Here is a 26,375-nt window from a genome sequence, read left to right as displayed (position 1 = left end):
GTTTCGTTGGATGTCCTTTTCCTGTTCCTAAAGTGTCATAGTTTTGTGGGTTTTTTTGGTTAATTAACATTTAATGAGCTGGATCATACAAGATGGTGTGTATATTGTTCCTTTGGAACAGTGGACTTGGTAGTTCTGTGAGTAACCGGTGCCGGGGCTGGATATCACCGGGGAATGCTTCAACGGGACATAGGGTCTGGGGTGCACATATTGTTAACCTGCAAAACAAAGTAAGGGGTGGGACTGCACAGAGGAGATTGAGTGGCTCACAGGCTGGTGGAGGTAGGAAGCTAACACCCAGCCAAGCACAAGTAAGACTCCCTCATGCTGGAGCCAGGGATAACAAGGTGACTCATAGTTCTGGGTACCCTGAAAACCACCACAGGGCCCTCCTGGGAAAAGATGTAAGGCTGTAAATATTGTGTCATATTTAATTTTTGATTCATCTCTGCCAGGAAGAAAGTAAGTTTCCTCAAGTTTTCTAAACCGAGTTCTGAAAGTATAGCCTTAGCTAACATACCACAGACTAAACAAAAGATCATTCAGATTTTTTCTTTAACTATAGGGGTTCTCAGTTATGTGATTGAAATGTTCATTTTAATAGGAAATATACCTAATTTGAGGCAGCATGTTGGCATGACCTGTGAAGTGGTATGCAGGGTCCTAACTACATGAAGATTGCCTGGCAGCTGGTGGCAATTGATAGTGCTACTAAGGGTATGTCTACATTGCATTCAGAGGTGAGATTGCAGCTCAGATAGGCATATCCGTACCAGCTTTAGTCTAGCGACCACAGCTAAATATAGCAGTGAAGATATGGTGACATGTGCTTGCAATGCAAGTGTGTACCCAGAGCCCCAAGTGAACTTGTACAGCCCATGCAGTCCCATCTTCACTATTTTTCATCATGCTAGCTAAACTAAAGCTAACAACACACTTGTGCCTACTCATACTGCAATCCCATCTTCAACTGCCATGTAGACATACCCAGAGAGAGGCGCACTCTTGTGGTCAGTTCATAGGATGCCATTGACATTTAGCTTTAAATAAATATTTTTCCCTTGTCTGTCAATTGTAGTCCCATGGGACCTTTTCTATCCAGAGAATATATTCTAGTAAATATGCAAAGTGCTGCTAATTAAAATATTTGGAAAAATCTAAAAATAAGTGTAAAGTCCATTACACTGATGGCTTACATTTTTTCAACATTATTATGGAGTACACAGGCAAATTTTAAAACTGATAAAATATTTGTTTATGAGACAATGTATAATTAATTCATGGAACTCACTGCCACAAGAAATTAATGAAGAAATGAGCTTAGATTAAAAGAGAATCCTATTTATTTAAATAGGTTACGGTAACACCAGCTAGGATTACAATTTATAAGAGATATAAGCTTTCATGCTTCAGGACAGAATCTAGACATGAATTGACAGGGGTTAAGAAGAAACATCTGTTGTGGGTAGGCTATTGTATAATTGTCTGTTACAGGAGTTTAATGCCTTCCTTTAAAGTCACGTTCTCCGAGACCTGGTCTAAGAATTCTTAGGTGTTGGTCCTCGTTGCATGGACAGCATGTTATAGAATAGAGAAATAGTTCCTTTGTAGGAACCTATTGAATAACTACAACAAAGCACAATGGTCATTAAGCTGATTGAAAGTATCATGATATATTCCCAAGGATCTTGGACGCAAAAGAGAATTTTAATTATGTCCCCATGCAGAGTGCAGGGCGGGTATTATATGCAAGCAGTCCAAGCTGCTTAGGGCCTCATGCAGGCTGAAAAACTCAAACTAGCCCAATTTTTCCTTCTGGCAGGGAGACTGGAGAGAGGTGCAACTCATGACCTAATTTCCTCCTCTCTTCCTGTCCCCCATCAGACTGAAGCCCCACCTTTTCTTAAGACCAAGTTGTGACAGCATGGACTAGTTGCCATTTCAGGCGAAGGGGCAAGCATGTCGTCTTTGGCAAGGAATTAAGCATCTTGTGAAATTAGCTGTACCAAGTGAAGCGCTGTGCAGGCAGCTTGTAAAAGGCACAAAGATGCAGGAAATTAATGCTAAATAGCAATTATTTTACAATACTGGGGGAAGAGAAAGTTTGAAAATTTTGAAAGAAAAAAATATATATTATAAAAAACAAACCTTAATGACATTTTCATACACCACTTTTGACAACACAACAGAGAGAAGAGAATTAAAATTGAGACTGAACAAGGGTAATCAAAGGTTTTGTGTGAGCTCAGTGGCCCCTTCTGTTCAGTCCTGCAACTTTGTTTTATCTGATCTTGCAGAATTTTTGTTTTAAATCCACAGTGAAGAAAAATTCTGACCACAGCCTGAGTAACCTTACCGAGAAAAGGGTGTTTTCACACAGCTATTCTTGCATGTCATCATCCGGATGCAATGGTGAAAGCTGTGAAAGGGCAAGTCTTTGATAAGGTTTTGGATTTTTTTGTGTGTGACAGGATGATAAGAATTTGTTGCTTCTGCCATTTTGACAATTCCCATCACTGTGTTTGAGGGCAAGAAGAAAGGCATGTGTAGCTTATTTTTTGGATCTAACTGGATCCAGATTAATTAAGACACCACGATCCAATCTCTCAAAATGTTATTTAATGTAATAGCTTCCTGTCAAACCTGGGGCATTGCAACAGGTTGAAATTCACAATCATCTGATTATTCATTGGCATAAGTTAAGAGATTTTACTCCACTTCCTAGAAGATAGTTGTCCATATTACACAGACCACCACCACAACTGACATTTAATTAGCCCTTTTGTTGTCCATCTCAGTAGGAGGACCAAGGAATGAAAGGGGATTGACTATGAAAGTGGAATCTGCCATCCAGAGCTGGATGAAGCACATTGGTTTCGTTGGATGTCCTTTTCCTGTTCCTAAAGTGTCATAGTTTTGTGGGTTTTTTTGGTTAATTAACATTTCCATAATATTTAAAAAGTTATTCAGGATGCAAAGTCATATTGTTGTCTGACAAAAGATTTCAAATGTGGAATTACTGGGCCTTGCAGCATCAAGGGGTCTGATGATGTAATCACCAAACCAAGATGTCTCAATTGGTGATGCCAGTGAGGTGTTGGCATGGATCCCTTCTGCAGCCAGCTTTCAGGCTGCTGCCTTCAACCTGCTGCACACACGGGATCTTTCCTGAGCCTGATCCCCTCTGCCTCCTGGATGTAGTTTCTTTTGATTGGTCACTCTGCGTAATATGGTGTCCTCTATGAGCTAGATATTGATTTGGGTTGCTGCCCCTCCCAGAGGGCTCTGCGGCCCAACCCTTTCCCTCATACTTGTTCTGGAAGCCAGGGGTGGAAGTCATCCAGCAGCTTAGTTACAATATGCACATCTCTGACCTCCTTCCCCAATTTCTTTATGGCAATAAAAAACACTAAAACATTTGGGGTATATCTACACTCTACTCATAGGGTGTGATTACAGCTTGAGTAGACATACCCAAGCTAAACCTGTACAAGCCCACTGAGAACCCTGGGCAATTGTTTACGGGGCTACTCGGTGCTGAAGCACGCACGGCTACAGCTTCAACCTAGCTCGGCTATGTCTACTCAAACTGCAGTCGCATCCTGTGAATACAGTATAAACAAACCCTTAGTTCCATCATTCCTTCTTTCACAGAGGTTTTGTTATTTTGCTTTTTACAAAAAAGAGAAAGCACAGTAGCTCAGACAATAGGATTTCACATACAGGCAAACATTTCCTAGTGCACTATTCATCTACCACAACATAAGTGCTAAAGTATCTATATTTGCAATAGACAGAAATTGAAAGTGTCCCTCTTCCAATGTTGTTTAAGATCAGTTTCAGCCTTTTAAACCCATAACTATTTTTAGAACAACTCTGTAGCTGTTAATTTTGGCAGAGGTGAAGAGAAACAAATAAGCACTCTCCTGGAATCAGATCATGTTGTATTTCCATAAAGCATGTCCTTTCTAGCCTTCCCATCATGGTATGTCTATTTAGCTTTTGCTATGCTCTGTATTTGCCATTCCTGAGATGTATGAAATACATAAGAAAACATGTTATGCCTCTGTAAATCTAGATTTCCTCATGTCTTTATCTGGTTATCTTAGTCTACCTTTAAAAATAAATACCTGGTTCTTCTCAACTCTCCCTCAACTTTGACTGTGAAGATGAAGCCATGTGATGTCACATCTGTCTGTTCTGTTTTTCATTATGGCACATTGGTTTTACACCATCCAAAGCAGTTCTTTTGAGATCCCTGCCATAGTTCATCAGACTAAGTGTTTTTGCTCTGTTCCAACTTGGGCCAGGTCATTATGACTTCGTAAAATGGAACATGCATCAATCTGCTTCACCAATTACAAGTTTTATGGCAAAGTAGCAGCAAATGAGTTGAGAGGCTGGAGTAGTTACTGTTGGTAATTTTATAACTGGCTGCTAGAGGATAGCTTGATTTCATAAAGTTGCCTTTGTGGAGGCTAAGAGTAATAAACGTGAGTGAAAGAAGCACGTGTACAAACACACACATGCCAGCAATATTGCTTTACAACTAATTTCCTTCTCTTTTTTTTTTCCTCCTGAAATTTAATACAACTTTAGATCACCTAAGCAAAGCATTACATCCCCCCCCACCCCCGCCAAAAAAAAAAAAAGTGGTAAATCTGGTGCAAACAATTAGGTGGATTTCAGAAAATGAGAAGAATTAGAAATACAGTTGTTGCATGTTATATAAACACCTCAGAGCACAATAGATTCCTTAATTGTCTTATTTTGGGATTAAAAGTTTTAAGGTTCCAATTCTGCACTGTTTTGGTGTCTCTCCTCTGAAATCCTAAATGCTTTTAACTCCACTGAAATTAACGGCTCTTGGCACTATGTAGACTTGGGTCCTAACCCACCACCATCCCTTTATGCAAATAGTTGTGGCAAGCTGCATAATGAGTTATTTAGTAGGGAATCCTGTTACCAGCAGGAGTTAAATATTCAGGTGAAAGATTTGAATGCACTGTAGTGATATTGTTCTTTTTGTATCCATGCCCTTCTTGATCGCACCATACTTTGGAGTCAAGCATTTTGAGGACAATAAGAAGTGCAGGGCTTTGTGTTGAATACCATGATGCAACCGCTGTGTATTAGAAAGTATGTTGAGATAATGGTTAGCAGAGGAGTACGCTTTACGTAATGCTGATGCAAAGATTTTATTTGTGATCCCCTTTGGGCAGGAATTGCCTCTGTGTTTTTGTATAGTATCAGGCACACATGGTGCTCAGTAAATATATGGAAATAATAATGCAGAAAGGATTGGCATCCCTGACTCACTTCTTGGAAAGTCAAAACTTCCTGCTGACATACCTGACACATGGGACAGCACTCAAGTGGTCTCAACGTCTTTGCTGTCTTCTTAAACATCCGTTGGTGCCTTCTGGAACACTTTGAAAAAACATCCCATTGAAATATTGGCCTTTGATGAAACAGGATCTTTGATTTCTTAGTGCAACTGCCTCTGGTGCTGATTGGCCACCTCCAGACGCTTGCTCAGTGTGACATCACAATGCTTTGGTTTGAAGGTGACTGGTATGTCATAAATACAGGGAAATAAGCAGACCAGTTTTCTCATGTGAATGTGTGGGAATAGTAAAATGAATTCCCCACATGTCAAATTATTCCTAGAAGGAAAAAAGTTTAAAAACATTTCCAGGAGGCATTAGCAGCTCTGTAAGGCCCATTTCAGAGATCAGTAAAGACTGGCTTATGTTGCCCTGTGTCTTGTAAAATCAGCTGGTAGTAGTACTCTGCCGTATAGCTTTCTGAGGCCTGTACTCACTAATGGATCACAATCCATCTGAGGGGTGGCAATTGTCATGTTCATTACCTCTCTCTGTTCACTGAGGCCAGTAAGAGAGGGGAATTTGTTATTTAAGACTACTTATGCTGCATTCACATCTGGCAAAAAGTAGGCATGTTTCCTACCCTCCATTGAACCCTGTATGTCAACAAGACCCTTGCCAATTTCACAGTTTTTAATCAGTAATAAGCTACCAGTCTAGACTCATGCATTTGTCTCTCTGCTAGTGAATGACAGTCCAGTCTTCATGTTTCAGATCCTGCAGCATATGGATTTGTGTCCTGCTTAGTATCAAGCTGCAAAATATTGAACATTTAGACAAAAAATCCTTTTGCTTCTGTCATAAATATAAAGGGAAGGGTAAACCCCTTTGAAATCCCTCCTGGCCAGGGGAAAGCTCCTCTCACCTGTAAAGGGTTAAGAAGCTAAAGGTAACCTCGCTGGCACCTGACCAAAATGACCAATGAGGAGACAAGATACTTTCAAAAGCTGGGAGGAGGGAGAGAAACAAAGGGTCTGTGTCTGTCTGTATGCTGGGTCTTTGCCGGGGATAGACCAGGAATGGAGTCTTAGAACTTTGAGTAAGTAATCTAGCTAGGTATGTGTTAGATTATGATTTCCTTAAATGGCTGAGAAAAGAATTGTGCTGAATAGAATAACTATTTCTGTCTGTGTATCCTTTTTGTAACTTAAGGTTTTGCCTAGAGGGGTTCTCTATGTTTTTGAATCTAATTACCCTGTAAGATATCTACCATCCTGATTTTACAGGGGGGATTTCTTTATTTCTATTTACTTCTATTTTTTATTAAAAGTCTTCTTGTAAAAAACTGAATGCTTTTTCATTGTTCTCAGATCCAAGGGTCTGGGTCTGTAGTCACCTAGGCAAATTGGTGAGGCTTTTTACCAAACCTTGTCCAGGAAGTGGGGTGCAAGGTTTTGGGAAGTATTTTGGGGGGAAGGACGCGTCCAAACAGCTCTTCCCCAGTAACCAGTATTAGTTTGGTGGTGGTAGCGGCCAGTCCAAGGACAACGGGTGGAATATTTTGTACCTTGGGGAAGTTTTTGACCTAAGCTGGTAAAGATAAGCTTAGGAGGTTTTTCATGCAGGTCCCCACATCTGTACCCTAGAGTTCAGAGTGGGGGAGGAACCTTGACAGCTTCATACTGAGATTTCACAAGGACTCAATTTTTATGGACCTTTTTACTATCAAGATGATGCTCTTAAACATATCTTCTTATACATTTTCAAACAAGGAACTCATCCTATTAAGGCCAATGATTTATTAAAAATGTTTACAATCTATGCAATTACTGTTTTTTAGACAAGACTGATACCACAGGCAATGGGAATGCATTTTAAAATATCTGTATTGTAATAGTGTAAAGAATGAGGTTTATTTTATCCAAAGCATAATCACTTTTTTCCTGTGTTTCAGGGCAGGAGGATTATGATCGGCTACGACCACTTTCATACCAGAATACAAACATGGTCCTAATTTGTTATGATGTTATGAACCCTACTAGCTATGATAATGTTTTAATTAAGGTAAGAGACCTCATAATTACTTGGCTTATTCATGTTAAATTTACTATGCTAGATGGGTGACAATGACTGATTTGTAACAATGCTTTTAGCAGCCTCACTCCCTAAGATTATAACTAATAAATGCACTGTTCATTTATCACCACACATCTAGCAATGGGCCTGAGACACAGTGCTGAGATCTGGATATGAGTTTCTCCAACATTTATGGGTGTTCGGATATCGGGATTGGGTTTATGGCCCTCTTAATTTCAATACAATATAAAAAATACAGAGAAACCAGAAGAGCAAAGTCTAATTCTCCAGGAGTACCTCACATAAAGCTTGTCTTCTCTCCCTCACTTTTTATTCATATATTTTTGTTCTATTGTTATTTGCCCCAAAGAACTCTTACACCTGGCTTTTAACAACAAGTAATCCTATTTGTGAACCCCTGCTGCAAGGTTGACTGGGACCCCAGATCCAGAAGGCAGAAAGTTCAAGGTCAATATCCTTGCTTGAGTTACTAAGAGAAATTTTTTACTATATAATTTAGTTTCAGTTCTGTGATTGATTAGATGTTTCAGCCTAAAGTTCTGTAAAGGGAGACTGTTGCATTCTTAAGGCTCAAAATGTGACCTCCAGTGGATTGGACTGAAGAACTGATGGATCTAAAGGCAGAGGAGGCCTGGGATTACTTTAAATCAAAGCTGCAGAACCTATCGGAAGCCTGCATCCCAAGAAAGGGGAAAAAATTCATAGGCAGGGGTTGTAGACCAAGCTGGATGTGCAAGCATCTCAGAGAGGTGATTAAGAAAAAGCAGAAAGCATACAGGGAGTGGAAGATCAAAGGGATCAGCCAGGAAAGCTACCTTATTGAGGTCAGAACATGTAGGGATAAAGTAAGACAGGCTAAAAGTCAAGTCGAGTTGGACCGTGCAAAGGGAATTAAAACCAATAGTAAAAGGTTCTATAGCCATATAAATAAGAAGAAAACAAAGAAGTGGGACCGCTACACACTGAGGATAGAGTGGAGGTCAAGGATAATCTAGGCATGGCCCAATATCTAAACAAATACTTTGCCTCAGTCTTTAATAAGGCTAAAAAGGATCTTAGGGATAATGGTAGCATGACAAATATTACCATATCTGAGGTAGAAGCGAAACTCAAACAGCTTAAAGGAACTAAATCGGGGGGCACAGATAATCTTCATCCAAGAATATTAAAGGAATTGGCACATGAAATTGCAAGACCATTAGCAAGAATTTTTAATGAATCTGTAAACTCAGGGGTTGTACCGTATGATTGGAGAATTGCTAACATAGTTCTTATTTTTAAGAAAGGAAAAAAAAGTGATCCAGGTAACTACAGGCCTGTTAGTTTGACATCTGTAGTATGCAAGGTCTTGGAAAAAATTTTGAAGTAGTTAAGGACATTGAGGTTAATGGTAAATGGGACAAAATACAACATGGTTTTACAAAAGGTAGATCATGCCAAACCAACCTGATCTCCTTCTTTGAGAAAGTAACAGATTTTTTAGACAAAGGAAACGCAGTGGATCTAATTTACCTAGATTTCATTAAGGCATTTGATACTGTGCCACATGGGGATTTAAATTAGTTAAATTGGAAAAGATGGGGATGGAGACTACAGCGGGTCCTACTGAAAGGTGAACTGTCAGGCTGGAGGGAGGTTACCAGTGGAGTTCCTCAGGGATCAGTTTTGGGACCAATCTTATTTAATCTTTTTATTTACTGACTTCGGCACAAAAAGTGGGAGTGTGCTAATAAAGTCTGCGGATGATACAAAGCTGGGAGGTATTGCCAATTTAGAGAGAGACCAGATATCATACAGGAAGATTTGGATGACCTTGTAAACTGGAGTAATAGTAATAGGATGAAATTTAATAGTGAGAAGTGTAAGGTTATGCATTTAGGGATTAATAAGAATTTTAGTTATAAGCTGGGGACGCATCAATTAGAAGCAACGGAGGAGGAGAAGGACCTTGGAGTATTGATTGATCATAGGATGACTATGAGCCACCAACGTGATATGGCCGTGAAAAAAGCTAATGCGGTCTTGGGATGCATCAGGCGAGGTATTTCCAGTAGAGATAAGGAGGTTTAAGTACCATTATACAAGGCACTGGTGAGACCTCACCTGGAATACTGTGTGCAGTTCTGGTCTCCCATGTTTAAGAAGGATAAATTCAAACTGGAACAGGTACAGAGAAGGGCTACTAGGATGATCCGAGGAATGGAAAACCTATCTTACGAAAGGAGACTCAAGGAGCTTGGCTTGTTTAGCCTAACCAAAAGAAGGTTGAGGGGAGATATGATTGCTCTCTATAAATATATCAGAGGGATAAATACCGGAGAGGGAGAGGAGTTATTTAAGCTCAGTACCAATGTGGACACAAGAACAAATGGATATAAACCGGTCATTGGGAAGTTTAGACTTGAAATTAGACGAAGGTTTCTAACCATCAGAGGAGTGAAGTTTTGGAATAGCCTTCCAAGGGAAGCAGTGGTGGCAAAAGACCTATCTGGCTTTAAGATTAGACTTGATAAGTTTATGGAGGAGATGGTATGATGGGATAACATGATTTTGGCAATTAATTGATCTTTAAATATTCATGGTAAATAGGCCCAATGGCCTGTGATGGGATGTTAGATGGGGTGGGATCTGAGTTACCCAAGAAAGAATTTTCTGTAGTATCTGGCTGGTGAATCTTGCCCACATGCTCACGGTTTAGCTGATCGCCATATTTTGGGTCGGGAAGGAATTTTCCTCCAGGGCAGATTGGAAGAGGCTCTGGAGGTTTTTTGCCTTCCACTGTAGCATGGGGCACGGGTCACTTGCTGGAGGATTCTCTGCTCCTTGAAGCCTTTAAACCACGATTTGTGGACTTCAATAGCTCAGACATAGGTGAGAGGTTTTTCGCAGGAGTGGGTGGGTGAGATTCTGTGGCCTGCGTTGTGCAGGAGGTCGGACTAGATGATCATAATGGTCCCTTCTGACCTTAATATCTATGAATACAGCAACTGAAAGTGGTTGTACTCTGATGGAGAACGTCGTCTGGATCATAAATCTTTTTGTTAGTTCAAATCCACAGTTCCATCACTGACTTAAAATTTTTTTTTTTTTTTACAGAATTAATTTAAAAAAAAAAAAAGTGTCCACACTCTTGGTTTTCACTCTTTTGACTCTTCAGCAACACTGTCAGTGTATGCAGCTGTTTTTGCTGCCACGGTCCGTATATCTGTATAAACTGGAACAAAATTCTTGTTTTCAAAGTTTTAAGACGGTATTAAACATTGAAGAGTAAAACAAACAAAAAACTCCTCTCAGTATAATAGCGGTCAGTGTCCCTCTAATCTCTCTAAGCAGCATACACTCCATCTGTTTCAGAATATATGATGGGCTAGCTCTTCACTCCTTTAAAGGGTTTGGAATTTTACAATCTGTTTTCTAAGCAATTCTGAAATCAATAACAGTGAGATAACACTAGGTCTGAGTGTAATGGAGGTGAATTTGATTCTAAAATTAGTGATGTATGGTATTGGGTACAGGTGAGAGAGAGGTAGGCACCTCTTTATATCTTTGAATTTAGTATTTCTGCTCAGTATATGCGATGCTCCAAAGTGAAAGTTTTAAGACTAAAAACAGATAAATGAAACAAAGTAAGACTGGTCTGGATTCCGATCTTGTACCTGCTTTTAGAGGATTTATTCTGGATTTACACTAGTGTAAGTGAGCTCTTTGGGGGCAGGGAGGATATCTTACCTATATGATTGTACAGTACCTGATGTTGATTGGGGATTTTAGGTGCTTTCATTATATAAATAATATAATATGTCTAGATGCGGCAGCTGCTCAGCTCTCAGAAAAAATTACTTCAGTTGGCTATTTTATTGAAAGCGTGCTCGTTATGGGGCTAATCCTGCTTTCTTGAAGTCAATAGCAATATTTCGTTGTCCAGGATAGAAATGTTGGGTGCGCAAGGAATGCAAGTTGATGTCCTAAAGAAACTGCCAGCTTTTCCAATTGCTCTCTATCTCAATCTTCACTCATGTCCTAAAACACAATGTAGGAGATATAGCAATGATTTTCAACCTGTTTACCATGGTGTTCTGTGGGCCACATCCAATACTACCTATATGGCCTTGAGGATGTCACATGGGCTGCAGCGGTGTGCTGATTGGGCTGCAAGCAGCCCGTGGGTTGAGAACCACTGAGATATAGGAAGGCCCATGTGAGTTAGCCCTCCACGAGCAGAGCACAGTTTACCTCTGAGTACTTTAAGGAAAGGAGGGCCCTCACATATTTACAGGTCAGGTTGCGGTATATCTATAAATACTCACTTAAACAAATAATATCCTACCCTGTTCCTAGCACTGGATACTTTCTACAATTTTGTTGTAAATTGAATGCTGATTTTGTTCCTAGGCATTGTCATTTTGATTTTTTTAAAAGCTTACCTAAATGTTTCATTTTCCACCATCAGTGGTATCCTGAAATAAGTCACTTCTGCCGTGGAGTCCCTCTAATACTTATTGGCTGCAAAACAGACCTTCGAAAGGATAAAGAACATTTACGTAAGCTCATGTCTTCTGAGCAGGAACCAATCACATATACCCAGGTAAAGATGATTGCAGTTAAGAGGTCTGTCCTTTGCCTGAGCAATAGGCACGTTTCCTGTAATATGGTATTATTACTCATGAATAGGAAGCACTGCCATGAAAATTTTGACACAAAAAGGAGCATCTCACCTCAAAAGTTAATTGCTTATTGATGCAAAATTTACCATTCAAGCACCACTTTGCAAACATTAACCAAGCCTCACAACACCCATGTTACGTAGGCAAGTCTCGCTATCCCCACTTTACAGATGGGGATAATTAGTCAGTGGTGGAGTGGCTTGTTCCTTGTCGCGCAGGAAGCGTCTAGAGAAATGAAGCTAGAACCTAGGTCCGCCCCGCCCTGTTCTCTCCTATAACATACGGTCACCCCTCCCGTTAAATTTTGCTGCTGTCTCAGTGACCTGTGAGTATTCTGTGTACAAGTTTGGGCAACAGCTTGATGTGTACCAAAATTTTGCAATATTAAAAAAGGAACTATTGCTGCATCAGTGTCAGAAATTACAGTGTTATTTCCAGTCAGTCAGAAACAAAAATGTCTATCACCTTGCGAAATTCTGCAGACGGTCTCCGTTGCATTTAGTGACTCTCTTCACCAATGTCAGGCACATGATCTTTTATTATTTAGTTCAGCTCAGGTGCTGCTCAGAGCCTTGATACTGTTATTTCCACAAGAAATTGTAGACATTTATGAAAGCTCCTTTCTAAGAAAATCTATCAGTATGGCTTAAAAAGACTGAGGGCTGGTCTCCACTCCAAGGAGATCGACACTGCTGCAATCGATGCAGCAGGGGTAGATTTAGCGGGACGCAGAGCGCTCTCCGGTCAACCCCAGTACTCCAGCTCCCCAAGAAGGTTAAGATAAGTCGACAGGAGAGTGTCTCCTGTCGATGCAGCACAGTGAAGACACCGGGATAAGTTGATCTAAGCTATGTCGACTCCAGCTATGTTATTCACGTAGCTAGAGTAGCGTAACTTAGGTCAACTTATCCTGGTAGTTAAGACAATCCCCTAATTCAAACTGTTCAGACTCTTTACAACAATGTGGCAAACTAAAACTTTATACAGTAGCATTCAGATGTTCCTATGGGAGAGATCTTCCTTCAGCTCAAGATATGGAACTGCTGCTTTGGTCCCTAAATACCCTGGCTTCAGTCCCATCTTTGAGTGGATTCTTCACAGGCTTCTCTGACATATATAGATACAGTATACATTTCCAGATAGAGGTCAATCACCAAATGGATAACGGGTATATACCAGCAGTTTGCATTGTAGAAATGTAAATAATGTACAGAATTCTTATGGCTATTGGTTAGTAAGAAGCTTGTTTTGGGGGCAGTGTGCTTCAGGATTTCTTGTCTGTTATGCTCCATTTCCTCCTCCTTATTGAATGCCTTACATAAAACTGACCCATCCTTCTGGTTGAGTCATCTTCTGAAGCTCATCCACACTGTTCCTGGCTGAAGCAGAAGGGGCCACTCATGCAACACAAGATGCTTCTACTGCTAAGAACGGAGTTTGGGATTCAAACACTGATCCTCCACCTCGGGAGCATGCTGACATCTGAAAGTGTAGAAATTTTATGTAAAATTGTGGTCAGGTCAATTTGATTGTCCTGTAAGAAGATATACTGTGGACCCAATTTTCAAATATGGGTCCTGACAGACTGGCTACACACCTAATTGCTAATTTGAGCATTCAGATATGGGTTCTGGAGGCTCTCTTTAGAGCCTAAACTTGAAAAAAGTTGGGCTTTAAACACACAACAAGGTAGGCAAAGCCTTAAGGAGTCTCCACTGCATTGCACTTCCAAGCTGGTTTTTAGATTAAACTTTTTAAAATCAATAAAGTTGTTCTATAAGTGGAGCCCATTAATATATCATCATTAAATGTGTGTTTTCTGGTAGTGCTTAGGACCTAATACCACTTATTCCTTACCTCTACAAACAAAAGCATCTGCCTTGTTTTGCCTGACCCCATTGTATAAAGATCTCTTCAGAATTACTCACCTCTTCCCACTGTAACTCCAAGAACACTTCCATTTGTTACCTTCCTTTCTCCTAGGGTGAAGCAGCTTGTCAGCAGATGAAGGCACAAGCTTATCTGGAGTGCTCAGCCAAGTGTCGAGAAAACATAGAGGATGTTTTTAAAGAAGCAACAAACATTGCACTGAATGCCATGAAAAAAGCTAAGCGCCGAAAAAAGAGGAAACGGTGTTCAATATTATGATGATCCAGACTACTGGGACTATAGAAGAGTTTGTTAAAATCTTGATACATGTATTACCAATAGTTTATTTTTATAATTTGTCTTTTTTTCCAGTACATTTATTCCTACTTTGATTTTATTTTTAAAATTTGATTTTGTAATAGTGTGCTTTTGTTGCACCTCATATGAAGATTTCAAAGCTCTATCGATATTAGGTTGAGATAGATGGCTATGTATATCTGGATTTTGTTCCTGACTGTAAATGACAGTCAGCCAGGTTCCAAATCCACTATCTTTTATTTATACACTGACAGTTTGACTGGCAGTCTTTATTGCTCATAGTTTTATTCTAGCACATAGGTGCTAGTACTTCTGGCTCTGATTTATTGGTCTTGTTCACTACTGAATTGACATGGAAAGGATAGAAATGGCTGCTTCTCTCAAAGAGAGACTGAAGTCAAATCAGAGCAGATGGTCAGATTCAGAAAGGATAAAAATCAAAAGTTCTATATTGATGAGTTCTAATTATAATTACAAAGCAACAGCTCTATTAACCATTCTTCTCAGTGTAGCCTCAAGCAACTGCCCCAAACTATGTACATGTACTATTCTGCTGCAGCTTTATTAGAATGTCCACTTCGTAAAGCAGCTGTTTGGAAATCTGTTGTGTGGTCTCTCCAGATTGGATTGATGATAATAGAAAGTGTTTTACATCCTTCGTTATAGTCTACTCAGAAAACCGCTAAATGCTTTACCTCTGGCAGGTAACAGCAGCCACAATTTTGATACCCGGAGAGAGGATCTAATGTGCAATACAAGCAAAACTTATTTTAAAATAAACAAAAGTGCAATTTATTCAACACTGTGCGCTTGTATGATGTGTGGCAAATTGAGCTGTGCTACTTACATCTGTGTTAAGAATTACATGGTGAAATCATCCCTGCTGCCCCACAATGAATATTTTACCTTCAAGGACATCTAGTTAACAATGCATGCAAGTGTCCTAGTTGCTTCCCATTTAAGTGAGAGGAACCATCCCATTAAAATTAGCACCTGCACTCCAAGACTTTAAAGTCTTGCGAGAAATGTCTCTGTATGTGAGGTTGCTACAGCTGAAGATTTTTCACAATAATGTTACACTACAGAAATAGCATGTTTTAAAACGATATTTTACAGCAGAGGTTTTTTCTGAAATATGCCATGGTTTGGGCTGTAATATACAGTCCATCCTAGGGGAGAGTGGGTTGTGTTCATAGCATGTCAGCAAGTTATTTCTCTGTCTGAGAGGCTTACGTTTGCAGTTTTTGCCAGGATTCCTGCTAACAACCTGAAAAGTTCCAAAGCTCAGGTTATTAGGTTAGAAACATTAAGTTTCCGGTCTTATCTTCATTTGGTTGTGGATACAGCTAATAGAAAAATCCACCTTGGAGTGATCGGTTTCCTTTGTGTTGTATGCAAGTGGGATGCAGAGGTTTTGTTAACTTGGAATTGACCCCAGAACTAGCCTGCAAAAAATCTAAGGACCATTAAGATTCACGGAGGCCTTTACATACCTCCAAGCTCAAAATGGAATAATCTGGAAATCCAAAACAAGCTTTGGACATTCTACTCATGTCTAGAGACAGACTGAACATGAAGGGAAGGAGGGAAAACCTCCATTGCTCTATTTAAAAAAAAAAAAAAAAAAGGCAAAAGCTGATTCAGGAGCTACACAACCCTCATTAGATGGAAAAACATAGTAAGATGTGGATGTGTGTTTTCTTAGCAAAGAGGGATAAAAAAATTTTTACTGCAAAGCAAGCTATAGTATATAGGCAAAAATTCAGTATACAGTTCTCTAAAAAGCCTGAGTGACAAATATGGTAGTGCTCATTCTATTTACCTCATCCAGTGCACTAAGTGCCCCATAAACAACTATGTGGGTGAAACCAGACACACAGTTGCTATGCTCTCAAATGAATTACACAGAGGAAAATAATAAGACAAAAACACTATCACCTGTGGGTTAACGCTTTCCACAAATGAAATAAGGAGAAGGAGAAAACTGACGTAATTAGAGGCCCAAGTGCTGCAATTACAGCCTTTGGTCAGAGCCATTTTCAGAACATGGTTTTGGAAAACAATGGTAAAGGCAACATTTAAAAGAAGGTCTTGAAACAGCTCTGTGTTGTACTATTTATTTCGTGCGTTTTTCAGGGCTGACCAGATTACCTGATCTCTAGCTGAATATCACCAGGCTTCCTGCAAACAAAGCCGATAACAAAACATAACATTTAAACCATTAGCTTAAAGTTTGTTCTTTAAATAGTTTTTTAAAAGTGTGCATAGCAGCATGGTACAAATATGGGCAAGTTTCACAGTACACACAGGTTAGCATAGGCCACTGAAAATGTTTTAATTAAGTTTGAGAGATAAACATTAGGTCTGCATTACTGGTTGACCTAAAGCATTTTTAATGTTTTACTAATGTAGTACCTGGAATTTCAGAAATAAAATAGTGCTGGATCAAAAAAACCCAACCCAAAAACAAAACAAGAGATGAAGGTACAGAATTACAGTGAATATCACTTTCTCCCAAGACTGGTGTTTGTTCTGGCAAGTGCATGCCACATTACTGCCATATATACAAAGGAAAAACACAAAATGTGTTTCGTATTAAATATACTTAAATAATAGGGCTGCAGAGCGGTGCTTGCATAATACTGTACAACAGTCTGTGCTGGGAGAGTTCACATTCTTAGCTTAACACGAACAGGATTTCTCCCAATGTTTGTTTGCAACATAGCTGCAGTTTACCAGGTTCAGTCTGATAAATTATTTGAGAGTGAAACGAAGAGAGATCCCACATTTTAGTGTCCACCATTGCAACCCAGTTTCACAGTTTCTTCATTTCGTCTTCGTTTTTCTGAAGCTTAGTGTGCACCACTTTTAAAGTAGTAAGAAAGTTTCCAAGGAAGAGCAGCAGAAATGTGAGAGCCAGTACAAAAACCTGGGTGTGGGGCAGAAAAGAAAACAACACACAAAAGTGATTATCCATTTGTTAAGTCTTCTAATTATGACAGCAGTTAGATTTGAAGGGTTTTGTTTTTGTTTTGTTTTTTTAAATGATAAGGAGGTCCTGGCCATAAGTGTAACACACATGCACAACCCCCACCCACAATCAGGCAAACTCTATACTTGCCTTAAAAAGTGAGTCACCATATATGAAAGTTGTAGACAAAACGACAGGTTTTCCCTTCAAAATGGGTTCAATTGAAGGGGGTTTATAGTCTTTCCATGCAATAGGACAAAGTCTGATATATTGGGTGTTTTCAAGCTCCGACTTCTATTGTCCTATTTTATAACCAACAACATTTGTCCTTATGTAAGTAAAGATAAGGAGGTAACCAAATCTCATGCCTCAGATTGTACACTGATCCCCATAGAATTTGGGAAGGCTGTCCTGGTCTCTGCCCCACCACCATAGCAAATCCTACGATTCTGTTAGCAGTAGTAGGGGCAATGGGCACGTATAGAGGGAGACGATCCTAGTCCAATACACAGAACTCACATGTGGCTCAGTGGGTTATTCAGTTAGCAGGTGTATACTTTTATCATGATCATTTAAATGGGATTTTACAGCCTTTAACATTAAACAGTTTACTACTTTTGTACACAGATTATTTTTAAACTACTTCACTGTATGGGAGATGTCATGGTCCAGTTCAACTACTCTGAAGTAAGTGGGGTTGTTCATGCTTATGCCAGGGCTATATTTAGTCCCAAGCCTCAGCATACGTAGGAACATTCATTAATATGAGAGGAACTACATGCATAATGAGAAGATATCAAGCTAACACTGGAGGGTGCGTCCCTCCTTTTTTACTAGGAAACAAAAGCTGAATGCTAGATTGTGTGATGGAGCTAGGGCATGGGGTCTGCGGAATTTAAAAAAAAAAAAAAAAAAAGCCCACAACAGGAGATTCCCTGCCCTATTGGGTGTGCAATAACTCTTCTAGATTTCATTTGAATTCATAGATTCAAAGGCCAGAAGGTCTGACATCCCTGTATAACACAGGCCAAAGAACTCCCCAAATATTCCTTTTGAAGAAGAGTAAATCAAGATTGGACATTTTTCCTGAAAGAAATAAAGATGGTTAGTGATGGAAAATCCACCATGACTCTTGGCAAATTGTTCGAAAGGTTAATTACTGAATTTACATCTTATTTCCAATTTGTCTAGTTTCAACTTCCAGCCAGTGGATCATGTTAGACTTTTCTCTGCTAGACTGAAGAGCTCATTATCAAATATTTGTTCCCCTTGTAAGTACTTCTAATCAAGTCATGCCCCCTTAACCGCCTCTTTGTTAAAGAGCTTAATATATTTAGTTTGAGTCTATTACTACAAGGCATGTTTTCTAATCCTTTAATTGTTCTCATGGCTCTTCTCTGAACGCGCTCCAATTTATCAACATCCTTCTTGAATTGTGGGCGCCAGACCTGGACACAGCCTTCCAGCAGTGGTCACTCCAGGGCCAAATTCAGAGGTAAAATAACCTCTCTACATCTATTTGAGATTGCCCTGTTTATACGCCCAGGATTGCATTAGCTTTTTTGGCCACAGAGTCACACTGGAAGTTCATGTTCAGCCGATTATCCACCATGATCCCCACATCTTTCAGAGTCACTGCTTCCCAGGATAGAGTCCCTCTCATGTAAGTATGGGCTACATTCTTTGTTCCTAGATGTATACATTTCTATTTAAGACGTATCAGAATGCATGTTGTTTGCTTGACCCCATCTTACCAAGCGATTCTCATCATTCTATATCAAGATCAATACAAGCAACTGAATTCTAGAAAATGTGTACATGTTGTTTCCAATGAGGAACACTAAGTAGAAAAGTGTCGGGATCCTTAAAGATATAGTAATAAAGTGGATACTGCCATATTCTTTATACCTACCTTCTGTTTGGTATTGTATTCAACTTATACAAAGGAAGTTATTCTGACAAATTCTAGGTCAATTTTCAGACTAAGGCATTTGGATCAATAGGATAACTCTATTTACAACAAACAAGAACTCTGATGTTACCTACCTGCCATTCTTTGCATTCAGTATGCCTAGACAGTTCAAAAAGTGTGATTGCATTATACAGCTGCCAAAACTAAAAAGAGAGAGACCACTTCATTAAAAATATAATAAAAATAAAAATGGATTGTTAAACAGTTCAGGTTGCTGTAAATTTAGTAATTAGCACAGCAAGGGAAGCTACTTGACATGCCGGTGTGTCCTCTGGCAAGAGAAAAAAAATTATTTAATTTTGGAAGCCATAGCTATGCATGAGGTACAGGTAAGATACTTGTTGCTAACCATGAAGGATTATGTAAAACATTGCATAGATATTTATATTTAAGTCTGGTTCAACAAATCAGCACATTAATGTGACTCAGGCTTTTCATGCACAAATGCATTCTATTGTATGATGTTCATTTACAGGTGCATTCCCTGTGGGTGAGAGGGCTGATAAAAAATAATCAGTAAGATGTAAGGTATCAAAAGAATTCAAATGTTTTAAAGAGTTTGAGTGTGTTATAGGAATTAGTCTTGAATGAATCACAGCAGCAGAGCAACATTGAGCCTCCCTTTTAAAACAAATCAAGAATAATCAATTTCTCCCAGGTAGATTTTCCAATTGCAGTTTTGTCTGCAAAAAGGGAGGAATACATCTACATTTTTAATCCCTTTTCTTATTTAAAATTTTATACTGCACCCAGTATCACCATGTGTCATTATGTATGTATCCATGGCACATCTTTTGTATCACGCGGTACACACTAAGACATGATCCTGTCCCAGAGAGCTTAGAGTCTAAGGGCCTCAGTCTGCATTCTTTATGAGATTTCAGAGGTTACCTCGAGTAAAGGATGGAGGATCGGTGCTTCAATTGGACACAGACAGTACAGGACAAATCTGTAATATACTGGAAAGCTACATGCAGGTCCAGTCACAAAGTGGAGTGTAGTTTGTATTTATGGTTTTCAATTACACACTTCTTATGTTGGTGCATGATTGCTGAAATACTCCATGGAAAATCTCTTCAGAAGGTGGAATTTCAGCAAAGCAGTGTGGTCAGATGGTATCCAAAGAAAGGGAGGGAACTTTAAGCATGAGGGGCAGTATAAAAGGTGCTGTAGCTATGAGTGGAGGGGTACAAAAAGTGCATTTAGGAGCATAAGCGGTTGGGGGATGGAGGGGAGAACGAGGCGGTGGTGGTGGTGGAGTCAGGCAGGGCTTTGAAAATGAGGTGCTTGAACTATTCTATTGTGATGTACATTACACAGGTTTTTGGGTTGTTGTTTTTTTAAACTTGCTAGCAGCTGGCACAGAGGCAAGGGGATATTTGATCTATGACCCACAACCATTGTGGAAGTAAATAAATACCCCCAATGCCCCCAACCACCTAATAAACATGAAGTCAGAGTGGGGGAGGGGAGAAATTTGTCCTCAGAAAGTAATAGAAGTGGATTCAGGGAGACTGGAAGAAGGAGTAAATTTTAGTGCTAGGAGCTCTTGATTAAAAAATGCCTTAATCCCAGGAGTTTAACCCTAGGAAACAGACAACAAGGGTATCCCACTTTATTACAATGGCAAGAACAAGTCAGAGACTGCTAGGGAAGAAAAGCAGTTACTCACCTTCTTGTAACTTGTTTTTCAAAATGTATTGCATATGTCCTTACACTGTAGGTGTATGCAGGTCTTGTTGCAGGTGCCAGAAAGTTTTCTTAAGTGGTACCCATAGGGGCAGCCCCACATGTGCCCTGGCTTCCTCCCGCTACAAGCTATATAGGATGGAACTGCCTCACCGGTCCTTCAGTTCCTTCTCACTAAGATCCCAGTGATAGTCATGCATTAGGGGAAGGAGCGTGAGTCATAAAATGGATGTATGCAACACATCTGGAAGAACAACAGTTACAAGAAGGTGAGGTATAATTTTTCTTCAAGTGATTGCATATGTCCATTACACTATAAAGTACTCCCCAACTGTTATCTGTGCAGGTGGTGCTAGAAATCTCATCAGAAGAGGAACTGTAGGATCGCTTTCCGCACATTCACATCTTCCCTGGATGCTACCATAATTAAGTAGAATCTAGTGCATGTGTTGACCAAGGACCACAGATCACACTGTGCTCTGTAGATGTTCATAATAGGAACATTTCCCACAAACACCATGGAAACCAAGTGCGCTCTGGTTGAATGCACTGCTAGCTTCTCAGGAGACATGATATCTTTGGCAGGATAGCCCATGACAATGCAGCTTGTGATCCATTTAGAGTCTTGTGCTGTAAACAGGATGGCCTCTCATTCATTCTGCATGGGAGATGAAAAACTAAAAGGGCTTTGTTCTGAACATGTTAAAAGCTAAGGCTCAGTGCACATCTAGGTGTGCAGCTTTGGTCCATCCGTAAGAGCACATGGCTGTGGGGGAAAAAAAGACAGGCAAGTATAGAGACTTATTTAGGTGGAAGTCAGACACCACCTTAGATTGGAACTTAGGGTGCGGCCTAAGCTGCCTCTTGTCCTTGAAGAATATGATGTACAGAGGGATCCGGGTCTGAAGCGTTCGTTACCGAAATTAGAGAGGGGAGACAGAGAATGGGATTCCCCACACACGTTGTCCAGGCTCATCCACCAACTTTGAGATGACAACACACTGTTTGGGGTGCATACTAACCTGTCCAGAGGGTGAATCCATGGGCAGTAGATTACTCAAGCCATGTCTGCATTCACTGGAAGTGAAGCCTTGTGAAAGGGTCACATAAGTACAAGCAGCCATGTGGCCTGAGGCAATTCCTTACTGAGATTCATGGTGGAGCTGTGAATGACACACAGAGATCCTCTATGGCTAGGAACCTGGGATGGGACAGGTAAGACCTGGCAGAGGTCGAGTCCAGGACCTCTGCAATGAACTCTGTTCTCTGGAGAGATGACTAGATTGACTTCTCTTGTTTATTTTCAGGCCAAAATTGCTGAACAGCCTGAAAGTTGGATGGATACTGGTCTCTACCTGATGACTAGAGTGACTCCATACCAACCAATTATGTAAGTGGAGATACACGTTACCACTAGGGAAAACTCTGTGGCACTGATGCATGAGACATGCACATACCTATGTAGCGTAACGGACATATGCAATCACTAAAAGAAAAAGAGGGTGGTGCCAGGTAACCAAACAGAAGAACTCCAATGGCAAACTCCTGTAATTACAAAGGTTAAAGGTCTTCTTCATGGTCTCATACAAAAAAAAAACAAAAAAAAAAAAAACCACCAACCAACCAGATGTATCTTCATTAAAAGGGAGTTTCTGGAATAATCTGTGTTAAACTAGTTTTCCTACTTTCAACCATTTCATAACTTCTTCCTAAAAGGGATACTCAATTTCCAGCTGTGGAACACAGTTACCATATGTACTATGTGATCCAAGAGGCAACTTTGTGTTTTGCTACAATTACAGCACTAACAACTCTGACAATCCTGGGTCTTTATGTTCAGATAAAACAAATCAGTGAAATATTTAGAAGCCAGGTTCTCCAACTTACATGCCCAAAGAACAGGAAGGGAAGGAGGAAGGTCAGCCCTCGCCACATCCAAGACTGAAATCCTTCTGTAAGGCCAGAACATTAGGAGAGACAAATAAATTAGTACCTTCATGCCAACACAACCCCACCACTCTCCTGCACCATCATCTGTTATTACTTTCTATGTCTTCTTCAGATAAGAAGTTCAGGACAAGGAGCTCTGCACTGTATGTAAAGCACCCTGGATGCTTATGGCTGTATATAAGACAACAAATGACAAAAGATACAATTTTTACATTTAAGATTACAAAGACTTCAATATATCAGTTTAATACTATCCTTTTTGTCCAACATAACAAAAGGTTCATAAATCGTTTAGTTTCAGTCTCCTGTTGCTAACACCTACATACTCAAAATAAGCATGGAAGGATAGTGGAATGATGCTGTGAAAGCTTTGAGATACTCTGAGGAAGTGAAAATAGGCTTTTTGAGAAATCACATTTAAAACTTTAAGTCAATTAGCTGCTGAATGTAACTTACATAGTTTTTGTAAAACTAAATTAGGGGTTACAAAACCACTCACCTACTGTAAGATCCAAGTGGTTTCTTTTCCCTAATGCACAGAGTCTGTAAAGGCAGCCACTTTGATAATAATATTGTAGGAACTGTACACAGCCTGGAAAACAAAGGAATTATTCATTTTAGCTGGAACTGGGAGGGAGAAAACAAAATCATGTTGCACTGGCTACTCTAACACAAACAGTAAGAAGAGTTAATTCATTGCTATCAGCTAATGTAGGCCTGGTCCACACTAAAAAGTTAGGTCAACCCACCTACATGGCTCAGAGGTGTGAAAAATCCATACCCCTGAGCCATGTAGTTAAGCTGGTCTAACCCCCCCCGGTTTAGACTGAAGAATTATTTAATTGACCTAGTGCTATCAACCTAGCTACCGCCTCTCAGTGGGGCAGGTCTATAGTGAAGTGCTATAACAGTGCCCCTGAAGTGTTTCAGCTGTAGACAAGCCCTTAGTTTAATACAAAAGATCCTCTAGAAACCTTAGTATTTAAGGAGCAGAAGTGTAGAGGATCCATATTTCATTCAAGAATTAGCAAGGTAAGATATACTTACTCTGAAAAATTGAAAATGCTAAAAATTGATTGCGAAACATTTGATACATGAGTCCATCTGGCCTGATAGAGAGGGGTGTAAAAAAGAAAAAAGATTCACACTTTTGGTTTAATAAGAAACAAAAAGTAATATAAATTTCCTTCTCCCTATTTCAGTCAAGTCTGATCCAATCAGTGAATGACATAAGCAGTTATTCTTGTTATCCAGTGCGGCCCACTAGGCTGCAGATCTCAGCTTTTACCAAAGCATATGGCAAAGCTTATGGTGTCAGTAAATGTCCAAACATCACAAGTTGCCTTCAACCCAGAGTTATCTCATTGGGTTTCCCTGGGTTCTTTTCTCTAATTTGGAATGTTGCTTTTTCTTGTTAATTAAATGGCAGTATTCTATAGCCAATGATCAAATCATTCAGCAATATTTGCAAAAAACCCAATCAACATAGGTGTGTGCACTTGAGGGGAGAAGTAATTTAATTGTTTTCATACAAACTATTTCTGTTCCTGTGGTTTTAATAAAGAAGTTAAATGGTGACTGAAATAAAAGGATTTTTATATTAAACATATATATAAAAAGATGATAAGTGAGACTACTTTAATCAAGGTTTTGTTAAGTTACACAAAACAACATTTCAAACTGTTTGCACAATCATCCTAATCAGGAGATAAAAATTAAAAACCAAAACAAAACCGAGTTTGAATGTTACTTTCATTTTGCTGAACCCAGATTATAAACAGATAAAAAACCCCAAAGATTTATTGAATATAATTCATGTCATTTATTGTCTATAGAGAGAGATTTATCTGCTTGTTCTTTAATATAAGTTTCTTAGATCTTTATATAGAGCAGCAAATCAGGGAGATTCAGACATTTTGCTGCCCCCATTTCAGCTACTGAGGTGTTGTTTTAATGGAGCTGTAGCTGTGAACTCTCCAGTAGCTCTATATTTATCATTCCAAATGTCACACCAGAGAAAACGTGTAAGGCACAAAGCTGCAGCAAGTGCCTGGGAAAACACATTTATATCAGGTCACTTTAGATGTCTCCGAGGAGGGTTTAAAACCATTAATGAAAATCTGTCAGCGGAGTAAAGAGAAAAACTTACCATGTTAACATTACTCCAGATAGAAATGTGGAGACATAATGATGAGACACCCACCAGCCCTTAATCCTTAAAAGAAAAGAAAACAGGTAATTAAGAAGAGTAGGGAGGAAAGTCACAAAACATGCACCCTAAATTTAAAGCCAGCCTTTCGATATTGAGATGGAACGCGATGGCATAAGCTGGAGAAAGTTATGAGTCTGAGCAGAATGTGCTAAAATAGTTTGGCCAGATCAGTACTAATCATTTCCTGAGCTAGGATAAATAAATAAATCAATCAGTATAAAATAAGTGAGGTTTGAAAAACAGGAACATCACAGTCTTAAGTCAAAACAATCTACCACTGTGAGATTAAATACAGAGTCTATTCAATGTTACTGGGAGGCAAAAGCAGCCATTGTTTTATTTCTACAGTTCACAATTGTAACAGTCAACGAAATTGCAAGAAATCCCAAGAAAGCCCACAGTTCCCATTCATTTTCAGTCATAAAAAAGCACCAGTGAGCAGCAGACTTAATCTTCCCCAACCAGATCCCATCAGGAAGAACATTCCAATGCTCTCCATTCTGGGTTCACACCGTTGGCCTCTCCATTTTCCTCAGCATACATAAAGGATACATTTTGTCGGTGATGCTCTCAGAGGTCACTGAACTCCACCCCACTATATTTCAATTATGTAATAATAGCAGAAAATCATTAGAAGTGTGAGTAAGTGCCATTACCACACACCCCCCCCCCCAAACATCAGCCTAGAGGGGGAATGCCCTCTTCTGGGCACCACCTGCCTAAACAGCAACATCCAGGCAGCCTTAGGCCTGCAAGCTACTTTATTTTAGAGGATGCGATAGAAGTGACTGTGTGCAGCAAGAAATGGAGTGATGTTCTGCTGCACACACACACACACACACACACACACACACACACACAGAGAAAAGGGATGTGATGTTCTGCTGAACCCACACACAGAAGAAAGGGGATGATGTTCAGAGGCAGAACCAACACAAACACCCCCCCCCCCAACACACACTTTGTTTTTCTAATTGATATTGCACAAGTTGCACCAGCAACGCATTAAGGGAACTCACGAGGTGAGCGAGTGAAAGGGCACGGCTGCACTACAAACTTTTGCCGACCAAAGTTACGGTGGCATAAGGCTGCCACAGTTGGGTACATCGCTTGTGTGCGTGCATACTTGGTGCCTTGCATTAGTGCTGCAAGTACTCACCAGGAGTGCTTGTGTCAATGCACAGCACACTGTACTGTAAGCATCTCAGCGTGCAACTCACCACCATCCACCGCATTGTCTTTCGGTAAGTTTTGGCAATGCATGGTGGGGCAGAAACTAGTTACACAGGGAACTGGGAGCAAGAGG

The 26,375-nt window shown here is 39.8% G+C and overlaps 2 protein-coding genes across 5 annotated transcripts in view; one reads left to right on the top strand and one right to left on the bottom strand.

Moving 5' to 3' along the window:
• The window catches only part of RHOF (ras homolog family member F, filopodia associated), a 49,354-nt gene extending 34,284 nt beyond the window's left edge, over positions 1-15,070 (top strand). For all 3 annotated transcript variants that reach the window (XM_077834612.1, XM_077834615.1, XM_077834614.1), the window contains 3 exons: positions 7,282-7,391; positions 11,875-12,009; positions 14,072-15,070. In XM_077834612.1, coding sequence (XP_077690738.1) covers positions 7,282-7,391; positions 11,875-12,009; positions 14,072-14,236 — 410 coding nt within the window. In that variant the 3' untranslated portion in view covers positions 14,237-15,070. The remainder of the gene's footprint in view (positions 1-7,281; positions 7,392-11,874; positions 12,010-14,071) is intronic.
• A 327-nt stretch (positions 15,071-15,397) lies between these two features.
• Positions 15,398-26,375, bottom strand: part of TMEM120B (transmembrane protein 120B) — a 42,305-nt gene continuing 31,327 nt past the window's right edge. For both annotated transcript variants that reach the window (XM_077834610.1, XM_077834611.1), the window contains 6 exons: positions 25,007-25,072; positions 23,905-23,966; positions 23,357-23,449; positions 22,795-22,859; positions 19,293-19,361; positions 15,398-17,204 (listed from right to left, as the gene is read on the bottom strand). In XM_077834610.1, coding sequence (XP_077690736.1) covers positions 17,091-17,204; positions 19,293-19,361; positions 22,795-22,859; positions 23,357-23,449; positions 23,905-23,966; positions 25,007-25,072 — 469 coding nt within the window. In that variant the 3' untranslated portion in view covers positions 15,398-17,090. The remainder of the gene's footprint in view (positions 17,205-19,292; positions 19,362-22,794; positions 22,860-23,356; positions 23,450-23,904; positions 23,967-25,006; positions 25,073-26,375) is intronic.

The sequence above is a fragment of the Eretmochelys imbricata genome, chromosome 15 (assembly GCF_965152235.1).
Source record: "Eretmochelys imbricata isolate rEreImb1 chromosome 15, rEreImb1.hap1, whole genome shotgun sequence".
Taxonomy (NCBI): domain Eukaryota; kingdom Metazoa; phylum Chordata; order Testudines; family Cheloniidae; genus Eretmochelys; species Eretmochelys imbricata.
Note: the sequence above shows the minus strand (reverse complement) of the source record. Positions and strands in the feature narration are given on the sequence as shown.